The sequence below is a fragment of the Hevea brasiliensis genome, chromosome 6, assembly GCF_030052815.1.
Source record: "Hevea brasiliensis isolate MT/VB/25A 57/8 chromosome 6, ASM3005281v1, whole genome shotgun sequence".
In the NCBI taxonomy this organism is placed as follows: Eukaryota; Viridiplantae; Streptophyta; class Magnoliopsida; order Malpighiales; family Euphorbiaceae; genus Hevea; species Hevea brasiliensis.
The window spans coordinates 24,376,012-24,389,869 of NC_079498.1; the positions used below are offsets into that span (position 1 = coordinate 24,376,012).

Consider the following 13,858-nt stretch of genomic DNA (forward strand, 5'->3'; position numbering starts at 1 on the left):
ATAAAATTAAAACCGTATGGGCAAAATTGATCTTATTTGTACATGTATTTAAAGTTGAGACTTGAGAGCCATATTAGTATGGGATGTTGATTGCCAGACCCAGAGCGATTTATCAAGCAGAAGGCTTCAGAATTTGAATCAGCCGCCTTGGTCCTTTAGTCGCTTGATGATTTACTGCTCAATTCCCATGAAGAAGAATGTCTCATCTCTTTCATGATTTATTGAACCTGGATAAACCCTAACGCTCTGCTGTTTCATGGTAAGTAGCCTGCAATGTTTGGTTTTTTCAGTTCAAGATTAGCTTTGAATAAGAGTGTTTCTCTGTTGGTTTCAAATGTCCAACTATGTATTCTTCCTTTTCACTCATTATTCGCCATCAGATCCTTCTCGTCTACCATATCTTCTAATTTGAATGAGCACTCATTTATTGTCTCATACCTCATAAATTCATGTGGATTAACCCTAAAATCTGCTCAATCTATCTCTAAGAGGGTATGGTTTGAAACCCCTGAAAGACCCGACTCAGTATTAAGGTTTTTCAGGGAACATGGATTCTCTGATTCCCAGATCTCCAAAATTGTTAAGCATCGGCCCCGTTTGCTTTTAGCGAAACCAGAAAAGACATTCTTGCCCAAGCTTGAGTTTCTGCGTTCTATAGGGGTTTCAAGATCAGGCCTTCCTATATTTGTTTCTAGGAATCCAGAGTTGTTGAGTCGAAGTTTAGAGCGGTGTCTGATCCCAATTTATGAAATCCTTAAAACTATACTTATTTCTGATGAGAAAGTAGTTAACACCCTGAATCGCATGGAAAACAGATGTTTGTGCTCTTTTCAGAAAACATTTTCTAACAATTTATCATTCTTAAGAGGGCTTGGAATCTCTCAATCTTCCATCTCTTACTTGGTCATCCAATCTCCGTCGGTCATGTGCCAAAAAGTGCGCAAGTTTGCTGAAGTGGTCAAGAAGGTTATGAATCTAGGATTTGACCCTTCAAAATCAGTATTTGTTGAGGCAGTCCGTGCTTTTCATTTCATGTCGCACAAAACATGGGAACACAAAACGGAGGTTTATGGGAGGTTCGGTTTGTCTGAAGATGAGATTTGGTCGATGTTCAGGAAGCGTCCCAATTGTATGTCTTTGTCTGAGAAGAAGGTCACTGGCGTGATGAATTTTCTTGTGTGCAAGATGGGTTGGCAGGCTGCTGTTGTTGCCAGAGTTCCAAGCATTCTTTGTCTTAGCTTGGAGAAGAGGATTATGCCTAGATGTTCAGTTGTAAGAGTTTTGCTTTTAAAGGGTTTGATTAAGGCTGACGTCCATTTATCTTCAGTGTTGATACCTTCTGAAAAGAGCTTCATGGAAAGTTTTGTGATCAAGCATCAAGAACAGTTGCCTCAATTGTTGGATCTTTATCAGGGAACAATGAGTCTTACAGAACTTGGCTTTGGCTTTGATGATAAATCTAGGATTTCTAGTAAACCTTGAATGAGTAACTTTGATAGCTAACTTTTACTTCTCATTAGCCCCCTACCCCCCCACGCCCCACAAACCACCCCAAACCACTCCGCCGCCGCCCCCCCCTCTCTTTTTTTTTTTTTTAAGTTGCAACTGGTCAAGTTTTGAAGTTTTTTTTTTTTTTTTATGAGCAAAAGATGGTGGCTTCCATTTTTCTGTATTGCAATAACTTGAAGTTAAGTCTTGCATTTGATTGCTTGTTTCCTGTAAACCAAAATGATCTATTTTGTTGAAGTGCTGAAATGGTTTATAAATGTGTAAAGAGGGTTAATGAAGTGGGATAATCTCTAAAAATGAAGAATTTCTTGGCAGTTAGATTTTTTTTTTTTTTTTTTTGACGGAGAATACACAGAGAATACACACGGAGGACTGAGACAACATAGAAATCTTATTTATTGTAGTCAGATGCGTGAATTAAGTTGGCAAGAAGAGACAGCAATTGCACTGCATTTTTGCTAGATACACAGTGGGAAACTTCCTGTTATATTTTTTATTATTAAGATCAAATGATTCCTTCAGAAAACAAAATATATAGGTCATAGGATCTACTGGGTTCATTTGTAACTGGGTGTTGGAACCAGGATGCTGCATTGATAAATATTTACAAGGAAAAATGATAATTGTAGAATGAGGATTTGGACTTGAGCAATAAAATAGTCGTAACAGGCAACAGATCCATTTTAGTTCTGTATTTCCAGTGAAACTCTTCTGCATTGGATGAGGCAAGATCACTGATTTGACAGTGGTTCTGCTGATGATAATTTCTATTGATTTTTTTTTTTTTTCATGTGAAATACCTTCAGCTGGTGATAATATATGAGGTGATAAAAATTAATGTATTAATAAAACAATCTTTGCTGAAGCTTAATGATTTGGTCTCATTTTCAGTCCAAGCTTGGCGTAATTTCTATTACCATTTTTCTTCCCTACATGTGAGATGAAGCAGCAATGGCATAGTTAACCTTATTACTCTTTGCTGTCCATAATCTTTCAATTTTTACGAGTGCCACCGGAGAACATTTCCCATTTAGTTCTCTAACCCTTCACTATCTTGCAGGAGTAGATACTAACCACTTCCACTAATATAATCCAGCCGGACATAGGCCTTTATCTCGAATAGTACATTCATAACCAAATATTTACTTGTATTTCCCTTGCTGTAGACATACCTATCTTGACATTATCTGCGTGCCCCCGGTGTCAAAGAACATCATTCATGTCATTTAATTATTTTTTAATTGTTTTTCCATTAAAAATACTAAAAATAAATTTCTCTATTTTTTATTTTTTTTTTCCAGCTGCATGTTTATAAAAGGAACAAAGCTCAAATTTGCCTCTGATTTAAAAAAAAAAAATTAAATAAGGCAATTTTGAGCATTTGGTTTAAATTAGTTCTTTATGATTAAGCTCAAATTAATCCTCTATATATATATATATTTCATAATTTTAAGTATTTCTTATTAAGCTCCCAAAATTGCTATTATTGGTGCTAACAGCCAGATGAGAGAAGGCATCATTGGTGGCTTTGCAAGTAGAGGATGTGATTGGAGATCCACATGAAGGTATATGATGGATGTGAAGTCAGCATTGAAAGGGGATTTCATGGGCAGAACCCAATCTAAGTTTGTATTGTTAATATATTTATGCTGGGTTTGTATAATTTTGCAGAGGAAATTGAGTTTATATTATTTGATTTTGAAGCTTGTAGAATTTATGTTGTGGTTTGACTATTGGGTTAGTGTTGTAGAATATAGATTTGTATTGTGGAATTTGTGTTATTCTTCTTCCTTTTTTAAAATTTTATTGTAATTAAATATATAAATAATTTTTTATTTAAAAATATGAAAAATTAATATTTTATTATTAAAATAACGAGAAAATAAAATTTTATTTTTTAAAATTTAGATATAAATAATAAAATTAAAATTTTAAAATAAACTTATTTCAAGGTAATTTTTATGATATATCCTTAAATTTTACTTCATATTTTATTTCTATCATTTTACTTTAATTTATTACTTAAAAAATTTTTAAATTTTTATTTTATTTTATAAAAAAATCTCTTTAACATGAAATAATATATTTTTACATTAAAAAATATCTATAAATTACAGTGTGATGATTATAAATACAATTTCAATATTTCTTAGTAAATAATAAATATTCCTTTTCTTTTTTGAGAAATTATATCATTGTGATTATATTATTATTTTTATAATAAATTCAAATGATAGTTGAAATGATTGATTTTTTTGAGTATGAGAGGAAATAAAGTAGAAAAAGGCAATTTCAATATTTTTTAATCTAAAAAATTTGTTATAGCATATAAAAAAAATTTATAAAATAAAATTAAAATTTTAAATTTTTTTAATAATAAATTAAAGATAATGAACGAAATTAAAATATTAAAAAATGAAATTATAAAAATTACCATTATTTCAACATTTTAAAAAATTTAGGGACAAATTTAGCTTTATCCTATTTACTTGGCAACCGTATGGGCAAAATTGATCTTATTTGTACATGTATTTAAAGTTGAGACTTGAGAGCCATATTAGTATGGGATGTTGATTGCCAGACCCAGAGCGATTTATCAAGCAGTAGGCTTCAGAATTTGAATCAGCCGCCTTGGTCCGTTAGTCGCTTGATGATTTACTGCTCAATTCCCATGAAGAAGAATGTCTCATCTCTTTCATGATTTATTGAACCTGGATAAACCCTAATGCTCTGCTGTTTCATGGTAAGTAGCCTGCAATGTATGGTTTTTTCAGTTCAAGATTAGCTTTGAATAAGAGTGTTTCTCTGTTGGTCTCAAATGTCCAACTATGTATTCTTCCTTTTCACTCATTATTCGCAATCATATCCTTCTCGTCTACCATATCTTCTGATTTGAATGAGCACTCATTTATTGTCTCATACCTCATAAATTCATGTGGATTAACCTTAAAATCTGCTCAATCTATCTCTAAGAGGGTATGGTTTGAAACCCCTGAAAGACCCGACTCAGTATTAAGGTTTTTCAGGGAACATGGGTTCTCTGATTCCCATATCTCCAAAATTGTTAAGTATCGGCCCCGTTTGCTTTTAGCGAAACCAGAAAAGACATTCTTGCCCAAGCTTGAGTTTCTGCGTTCTATAGGGGTTTCAAGATCAGGCCTTCCTATATTTGTTTCTAGGAATCCAGAGTTGTTGAGTCGAAGTTTAGAGCGGTGTCTGATCCCAATTTATGAAATCCTTAAAACTATACTTATTTCTGATGAGAAAGTAGTTAAGACCCTGAATCGCATGGAAAACAGATCTTTGTGCTCTTTTCAGAAAACATTTTCTAACAATTTATCATTCTTAAGAGGGCTTGGAATCTCTCAATCTTCCATCTCTTACTTGGTCACCCAAAGTCCCTCAGTCATGTGCCAAAAAGCGGGCAATTTTGCTGAACTAGTCAAGAAGGTTATGAATCTAGGATTTGACCCTTCAGAATTTATATTTGTTATTGCTATCCATGTTTTTCGTTCGATGTCACACAAAACATGGGAACACAAAATGGAGGTTTATGGGAGAGTGGGTTTGTCTACAGATGAGATTTGGTCGATGTTCAGAAAGCATCCCAAATGTATGTCTTTGTCTGAGAAGAAGGTCACTGGCATGATGAATTTTCTTGTGTGCAAGATGGGTTGGCAGGCTGCTGCGGTTGCCAGAGTTCCAAGCATTCTTTTTCTTAGCTTGGAGAAGAGGATTATGCCTAGATGTTCAGTTGTAAGAGTTTTGCTTTTAAAGGGTTTGATTAAGGCTGACTTCCATTTATCTTCGGTGTTGATACCTTCTGAAAAGAACTTCTTGGAAAGTTTTGTGATCAAGCATCAAGAACAGTTGCCTCAATTGTTGGATCTTTATCAGGGAAAAATGAGTCTTACAGAACTTGGCTTTGGCTTTGATGATAAATCTAGGATTTCTGGTAAACCTTGAATGAGTAACTTTGATAGTTAACTTTTAGTTCTCATTAGACCCTTTTTTTTTTTTTTAAGTTGCAACTGATAAAGTTTTGATTATATATATATATATATATATATATATATATATATATAAGCAAAAGATGGTGGCTTCCATTTTTCTGTGTCTTGCAATAACTTGAAGTAAAGTCTTGCATTTGATTGCTTGTTTCCCGTAAACCAAAATGATTTATTTTGTTGAAGTGCTGAAATGCTTTATAAATATGTAAAGAGGGTTACTGGAGTGGGATAATCTCTAAAAATGAAGAATTTCTAGGCAGTTAGATTTTTTTTTTGACAGAGAACACACTTAGAGGACAGAGACAACATGGAACTCTTATATATTATAGTCAGATGCGTGAATTATGTTGGCAAGAAGAGATAGCAGTTGCACTGCACTTTTGCTAGATACACAATCATTCCTTAACAAGGGAATCATCCCCTAGGTGTTCAGTCACTGAAATTCTTCTTTGAAAGGCCTTTAATTAGTGTGGGAAACTTCCTGTTATATTTTTTATTATTAAGGTCAAAGGATTCCTTTATATATATATATATATATATATATATATATTGGTCAAAGGATCTATTGGGTTCATTTGTAACTGGGTGTTGGAAACAGGATGCTGGATTGATAAATATTTACGAGGAAGAATGATAATTGTAGAATGAGGATTTGGATTTGAGCAATAGAACAGTTTTCACGGGCAACAGATCCATTTTACATCTTTATTTCTACTGAAATTCTTCTGCATTGGATGAGGCAAGATGATTTATTTAATGGTTGTTCTGCTGATTATAATATCTGTTGATTTGTTTCATTTTTTGATGCATTGTTGTTCATCTCAAATACCTTTAGCTGATGGTAATATGTGTGACGATACAAATTATGTATTAAGAAAACAATATTTGCTGAAGCTTCATGACGTGGTCTCGTTTTCTGTCTGAGCTTGGTGTAACTAATTTCTACCATAATTGTTCTTCCCTTCATGTGAGCTGCAGTAACAATGTCATGTATAAATAGATTGCCATTCGCCAGACCTTACCATATTCCAATTTACAGAATTGTTGATGATCATTTACATGCCAGACTTCATCATCATGCGAGTATCTTAAGAAATGTGGTGAAACTTTAATGTTCAAGAGGCAAAAGGAAGCAACCTAAAGGCAAACAAGACAGATTTGAGGTCCCCGGAATGTGACATTGATCATGCGCACTTAAGCAGCACCGAAAAGCCAGACTCAGTGCTAAGGCTTCTCAGGGAACATGGATTGGTCAATTCCCGCATCTCCAAATTTGTTAAAGCTACGGCTACTTGAGCCTTCAGCTTAGGGCTAAGTATTTGGTTCAAGCTGAATTGAACTATCAAAATCGAATTATCATATTTTAAAAATCTAAGCGAATTAAAATATATGAAAAATCGAATCAAACTAAATTAGTTTGGTTCTATTTAAATCAATCAATTTTTGAGCTTTGATTAATTTTTTTACTTAGACTTAATTTTTAAGTTATTTGGCATGATTTTAACCTTGATTTGAATCTATTTATCATTAATCAATGAAATTAAATAATTTTTATATATATAAAAAGATATATGTAATACATAAATTTCTAATAAAAATAAAGTAATTTAAAAATCAATAAAATAATTTAGTTCAATTAATTTTTTCTCTTCAAAATCGAATACAATAAAAATAATTAAAAATTTTTAAAATTTAAAATTGAACTGAATCGAATCACTTTAAAAATTAAATTGAATTACTAAATTAAGACAATTCAGTTTGATTTATTCAATTCAAATCGAATAATACTCGTTACTACTTCAACTCATCTTGAAAAGACACTTTATTTGTGTTTCTACTATTTATAGGAGATTAGACTTGAAGAGCCTTGGCAAAAGGAATCCTAACTAGAATTCTACAGTTGAAGGGCCAGATCAAGGAGGAAATTCCTGTTATCATCTTTAATTATGAGGTCCTAAATTGCTTACTAAATAACTATTTTAATTTGAATATCCTAAAAAAATAAACTATATTTATATTGATTTAAACATACATATTAAATTGATAAAAGATTTGAAAATTTGGGCTGTCTAAAAAGTTTTCAAAAAATAATAATCTTGAGTGGTTGAAAGATCATGTTTTTTTTTTTTTTTTAATGTTCTCATTAAAAGCCTTCTTCTATTGAGGGGAAAGCACTACCAATTTCTACATTGCATTAACTTTCTAACTGTTTGATTCTTTATCGGAGAAAAGCACCATGGCCTTTGTCACTATTGGGGCCTTCAAGTGTCTAAGTAGTAAACCAGGAAGCAATAATTTAATTCTAATTTTTGTATGTTGTCTGACTTTTTGGATATTTTGCATGTTCTCAGTATTTTGGATTTTTGGAAGACTTGGCATCTCTTAGAATTTTCACTTAAGTAAAATTATCATTTTGCACCTCGGATTTTTTTTTTTTTTTTTCTAAATTGAGACTAAGAGAAGTTGGAGATGAGTTGTTAAAATGCAAGTGTATTAGGGTTGAAATAAATAATATAAAGATTAATTTGTTTTTTATTAAAATTGAAAATTTGACAAGGAATCAACAAATCTTTGTCATTATCGTGTGCTGTGGGATAAGGCCAATTTCACTGCAAATGAAAATTTTAATAATATTAACGTTGTTGTTTTCTTCTTATTCTTAGCCATTATCTAAAGAATTCAATTGTTTATAAAAAAAAAAAAATATATTATTCTTACTTTGCCTAGCTAGAAAATCTTTTAAAATTAAATTCATTTAGAAAAAAAAAAACTGCTAAGAAAATCCTATTTGAACTCAATTTTTTATTTTAAAAAACTATCCCTTTAATATATTGTTAAATAAAAATAATTTAAATTTTTATGACAAAATAATAATAATAATAATGATTATTATTATTATTATTGTTATTATTATTATATAAAATGAAAAGGAGGGGAGATCATAATAGAATGAACGAAAAAGAATATATATAATTTTTTATATTATAATAATGAATAACTAAATTTAATTGATTAATTAAAATTGATATATTTTAAATAAAATAAAAATATCATAAATTTAAAAAATAAAAAAAAAACTCTATCTAATATATATTAAATAATCATGTGTATAAGCAGTTTCACTAATTTATTTTAAATATTTACAAACTTATGATATACATACCCTAAGTGAAATAATTTTTTTTTATTGAGATACATATTATAATGTAATTGCTATAAAACTTAAAAAAATTAATTTTCATTTTATAAATAAAAAGCGGATGTCTTAATTCAAATTTTTACATCACATACTAAAATTGATGAAATCTTTAGAGTTGATGAGATTTTAAAAAATAACAAAAAAAATTATTTTATGCAAAGCATTCATTAAACAAAAAGTTATCCCAAGATTTTATTGTTAGGAAATTATCTTTAATCATAACCTTTTATATATATATATATATAATATATCAATATAAATAACCTAGAAATTCCTACACCTAAACAGTGCATTTAGAGTCTAGACACAACACAGCAGTAGTGCAATTCAAAATGGAAGTTAAAGATTTATTTAGCTAGTTGCAAGCAAATGCATAACCCTTATCAATTGTAAGAGTTTTGTTATAACAGGCACACAAATCTAAGACACATACATAAATTGCATAATTACACAGTATTAAAAATAGAAGAAGAATAACACAGGATTTAACGTGGTTCAACCGCAAGGTCTACGTCCACGAGCAAGACAAGAGAAAAAGTTTCACTATGATGAAAAGAGCAAGATACAATCAATCAGAACTCTCAAACCCTAAACCCAGTGTGTTTCCCGAATATCTCATAACTCTACCACAAAGGGTAGAATATTACAATATTTATACTGGTCCATACCGCGAGGGCGTTGCCCCTGTAGCCCCAAAGAGATCAGTGGTGGGCTTCGGCCCGTGCCCTCCGCTACCACCACATATCTCACTTTTTATCCCAATCGGGTTGCAACGCGAAAACTTTCGGGTTGGGTCACAATTCGAGTCCATGAAAAAATATATCCAAAATTCAAGCCACAAAAATAACAATTCTTCCCCTTGGCTTGAATTTCCTTTATCATCAACAAAATAACCACAAAATACTCTGTCTTGCCATATGCCCTCGCAAGGGCATTACTGAGCACTACAAACACCAACCAAGTCTAGGCAATGCCTAAACTTGCTGACTGGGACTCCCTTAGTCATCATATCTGCTGGATTATCATGTGTAGAGACTTTCTGCACAACTACAGTCCCCTGAGATACAATGTTCCGAATGAAATGATATATGACATCAATGTGCTTAGTTTGCTCATAGTACATCTGATTCTTTGTGAGATGTATTGCACTCTGGCTGTCACAAAACACCGTTGCCTTGTTCTGTATCAACTCAAGATCACCCAACACACCTTGTAACCATAAAACTTCCTTTACTGCCTCTGCTAAGGCTATATACTCAGCCTCTGTGGTAGACAAAGCAACTGTAGTTTGCAATGTTACCTTCCAACTGATAGCACTTCCAGAAAGAGTAAAAAAATAACTTGTCAAAGATCTCCTCTTGTCTAAGTCCCCTGCAAAATCTGAATCCACATAGCCAACAACTGAATCACTCATCTTGGCCCTGTCAAATGTCAGACCAACATCTGTAGTACTCTTCAAATACCTCAAAATCCATTTCAAAACCTGCCAATGCTCTTTCCCAGGACACACCATGTATCTACTCATAACACTAACTGCATGTGAAATGTCAGGTCGGGTGCATACCATAGCATACATGATGCTACCAACAGCACTCGAATAGGGAACACTGGACATGTGCTCCATCTCCTCATCTGTTTTGGGTGACATGTCTACAGATAACTTGAAATGGGCTACAAACGGAACAGTCATAGGCTTAGCATTATTTATGTTAAAACGCTTAAGCACTTTCTCAACATAGGCCTTTTGAGACAAGAAAAGCTTCCCAACACTTCTATCCCTGGTAATTTCCATTTTCAATATCTTCTTTGCAGCACCCAAATCTTTCATCTCAAACTCATAACTCAACTGTTTTTTCAGAATGTTAATTTGTGACATGCTTTTAGTAGCAATAAGCATGTCATCCACATACAATAGCAAATAAACAAAGGAATCATCTGAAAGCTTCTTATGATACACACAACTGTCATATGAACTACGATTAAAGCCATTATAAACCATGAATGTATCAAATCTTTTGTACCACTGCCTAGGAGACTGTTTCAGACCATATAAAGATTTCTTAAGTAAGCAAACTCGATTTTCCATACCTGGAATGAGAAATCCCTCAGGCTGACTTATATAAATTTGCTCCTCCAACTCACCATGCAAAAATGTTGTCTTCACATCTAGTTGCTCAAGCTCTAGATCATGAAGAGCAACCATAGCAAGTAAAACTCTGATAGAACTGTGCTTCACAACTGGAGAAAACACTTCATTAAAGTCAATCCCCTCCCTCTGAGTAAAGCCTTTTTCTACCAACCGTGCCTTATATCGAGGTGCTTCAACCCTTGGAGTGCCTTCCTTTTTCTTGAACACCCATTTGCAACCTACCACTTTTTGTCCCTTAGGCAATGTTACAAGCTCCCAAGTCTGATTCTTGTGAAGAGATTCAATTTCTTCACTCATAGCACCGACCTACTGATCTGCATTTGAACAAGAAATAACTTCTCTATAATTGTTGGGTTTATGCACATCAACTGTCTCAGGAACTGATAAGGCAAAGGCAACTAGATCTGCATATGCATATCTATGCGGTGATCTAATATGTCTTCTCTCTCTACCAGTTACAATGCTATATGGTTCCTGTTGCTGTTGCTCAGTTGCATCCTCTTGTTGATCAGGATCTTGCACCTCATCCTCTGAATCACCGGACTGAACCGCTAAAGTATCAATATCAAGCTCCACTTGTTCTCTGACATCGTGATCTGATTCTGCTATTGACTTCTCCCTCTGACTATCCAATGAAGCAGACTCATTAAATGTCACATCCCTGCTAATAATTAATCCTGGAGACTTTGGATCAATGCACCACAACCTGTAGCCTTTCACTCCAGATGCATACCCTAGAAATATGCATTTTCTTGCCCTCGGCTCAAGCTTACCATCTCTCACATGAACATAAGTAGGGCAACCAAATACTCTCAGCTGAGAGTCGTCAGCAGGTGAACCTGACAAGATCTCAAAAGGAGTTTTGCACTCAATAGTTGTAGATGGAGATCTATTAACTAAGAAACAGGCTGTAATAATAGCTTCAACCCAGAAATCCTTTCCCAATCCTGAATGTGAGAGCATGCTTTGTGCTTTGTCACAAAGCGTTCTGTTCATGCGTTCTGCAATATCATTCTATTGTGGTGTCCTTGTACAAGTGTGATGTCTCACTATACCTTCATTGCTGCAGAATGCATCGAACTCTCGATTGCAAAATTCCAACCCGTTATCAGTTATAAGACGCTTGACCTTCTTTTCTATCTACTTCTCAATCATTGTCTTCCACTTTACAAAGGTTGAAAATGCATTATCTTTTGTTTTCAGAAAATACACCCACACCATCTGAGAGTAATCATCAATCAAAGTCATGAAGTACCTGGCACCGCTCTTGGAAGGAATTCTACTAGGACCCCATAGATCTGAGTGGATATAATCCACCGTTCCTCTAGTCTTGTGCACTGCCTTTTTGTCGAACTTCACCCTGGTCTGTTTGCCAAACACACAGTGTTCACAAAAGTCCATAGATTCTGTTTTTTGCTCGTCCAACAAATCCCGCTTGCTTAACACAGATAATCCTCTTTCACTCATATGACCAAGACGCATATGCCACAATTGAGTCTGATTCTGATTATTGCTTCTGGATGCTACTGCAGCTTCCCCTGAAACTGTACTGCCTTGAAGAAAATACAATTCTGAAATCAAACTGCTCTTCATGAGTACCATAGAGCCCTTGCACACTTTGAGAACTCCATTCTTTGAATGATATCTAAATCCATGAGAGTCAAGTGTCCCAAGAGAAATCAGGTTCCTCTTTAGTCCTGGAACATGCCAACACTCTATAGTTCTGACAACGCCATCAAACATCCTCAATATGATATTACCAATTCCTTCAACAGATAATGCACGATAATTGCCCAGAAACACCTTGCCACTCATCTGTTTATAAGTGACAAACCAGTTTCTGTGTGGACAAATGTTATAAGTAGCACCAGTATCAAGAATCCAGGAATTTTGTCCATGATCTGAACTCACAGATAAAATTTCTCTAGCACTGTCATCACCATCAGAATTAATAAAACTATCAACCACATTCAAAGAACTTTCTGGTTGTTTTCCCTTTTTATTTTTCAACTTGGGACAGTCTCTCCCGTAGTGACCTTGCTCTCCGCACTCAAAACAGTTGGCCTTTTTCATTCTTGACTTAGATCTGGACTTAGATTTTTTCCTGCTGGAAGAACCCTCCCTTGAATGTGTTCTTCCCCTGCTCACCAAACCTTCCCCCTCAAATCTTTCTCTATTATCTAGAAATTTCTTTTTTAACTCCTTCGATTTTAGAGAATTACTAACATCGTCTAGTGAAATACTATCTTTCCCATACAACAGAGTATCAACAAAAGTTTCATAGGAGGGTGGCAAAGAACATAACACAATAAGGGTCTAATCCTCACTATCAATCTCAATATCAATATTCTTCAGATCCATAATGATTGAATTGAATTCATCGAGATGTTCTTTAATGGGCATACCTTCGCACATTCTCAGATTGTAAAGTCTTTTCTTCAGATACATGCGGTTGGTCAATGATTTGGCATAGTATAACTCCTCTAATTTCTTTCATGCTGCAGATGCTGAGCTTTCACTAGCAATCTCACGTAGGACATTATCAGTTATGCTCATGAAAATCACACTCAAGGCTCTCTCCTTTAGATTAGCCTTCTCCGCCTCTTTCATGCCTTCTGAAAAGTTATCCTCAATTGCCTTCCATAGACCTTGTAGGATCAAGGAAGATTTAATTTTAATCTTCCACAGACTAAAACTCGATCCACTATCAAACTTCTCCATCTCATACTTCGTTGAAGAAGACGCCATCTGTAAACCCTAGGTTTTGCGCAAAAAGCTCTGATACCAGTTTGTTATAATAAGCACGCAAATCTAAGACACACACACAAATCGCACAATCACACAGTATTAAAAAAGAAGAATAATAACACAGGATTTAACGTGGTTCAACCGTAAGGTCTACGTCCACGGGCAAGACAAGAGAAAAAGTTTCACTATGATGAAAAGAGCAAGATACAATCAATCAGAACTCTCAAACCCTAACCCCAGTGT

At 33.9% G+C, this 13,858-nt stretch overlaps 2 protein-coding genes and 1 long non-coding RNA gene across 3 annotated transcripts; all 3 read left to right on the forward strand.

Moving 5' to 3' along the window:
* The first annotated feature begins 14 nt into the window (after nt 1–14).
* LOC131180792 (uncharacterized) lies at nt 15–3,281 on the forward strand. The gene is made up of 2 exons (XR_009149470.1): nt 15–259; nt 3,009–3,281. It is a non-coding gene; the product is annotated as an uncharacterized LOC131180792 (long non-coding RNA).
* LOC131180790 (uncharacterized) lies at nt 258–1,787 on the forward strand. Its single transcript, XM_058148478.1, has one exon. It carries the CDS (start codon nt 274–276, stop codon nt 1,480–1,482), a length of 1,209 nt encoding a protein of 402 aa, XP_058004461.1. The 5' UTR covers nt 258–273; the 3' UTR covers nt 1,483–1,787.
* A 977-nt stretch (nt 3,282–4,258) lies between the features above and the next one.
* On the forward strand, nt 4,259–6,959 carry LOC110636491 (uncharacterized). Its single transcript, XM_021786217.2, has 2 exons — nt 4,259–5,464; nt 6,559–6,959. The coding sequence occupies exons 1-2, from the start codon at nt 4,267–4,269 to the stop codon at nt 6,609–6,611; spliced, it is 1,251 nt and encodes a 416-aa protein (XP_021641909.2). The 5' UTR covers nt 4,259–4,266; the 3' UTR covers nt 6,612–6,959.
* The last annotated feature ends 6,899 nt before the right edge of the window (nt 6,960–13,858 follow it).

Coding starts and splice junctions, on each gene's coding strand:
- LOC131180790 (XM_058148478.1), top strand. CDS start 274: ATGTTTGGTTTTTTCAGTTCAAGATTAGCTTTGAATAAGAGTGTTTCT.
- LOC110636491 (XM_021786217.2), top strand. CDS start 4,267: ATGTATGGTTTTTTCAGTTCAAGATTAGCTTTGAATAAGAGTGTTTCT. Junction 5,465..6,558: donor TGATAAATCTAGGATTTCTG/GTAAACCTTGAA, acceptor TCCAATTTACAG/AATTGTTGATGATCATTTAC.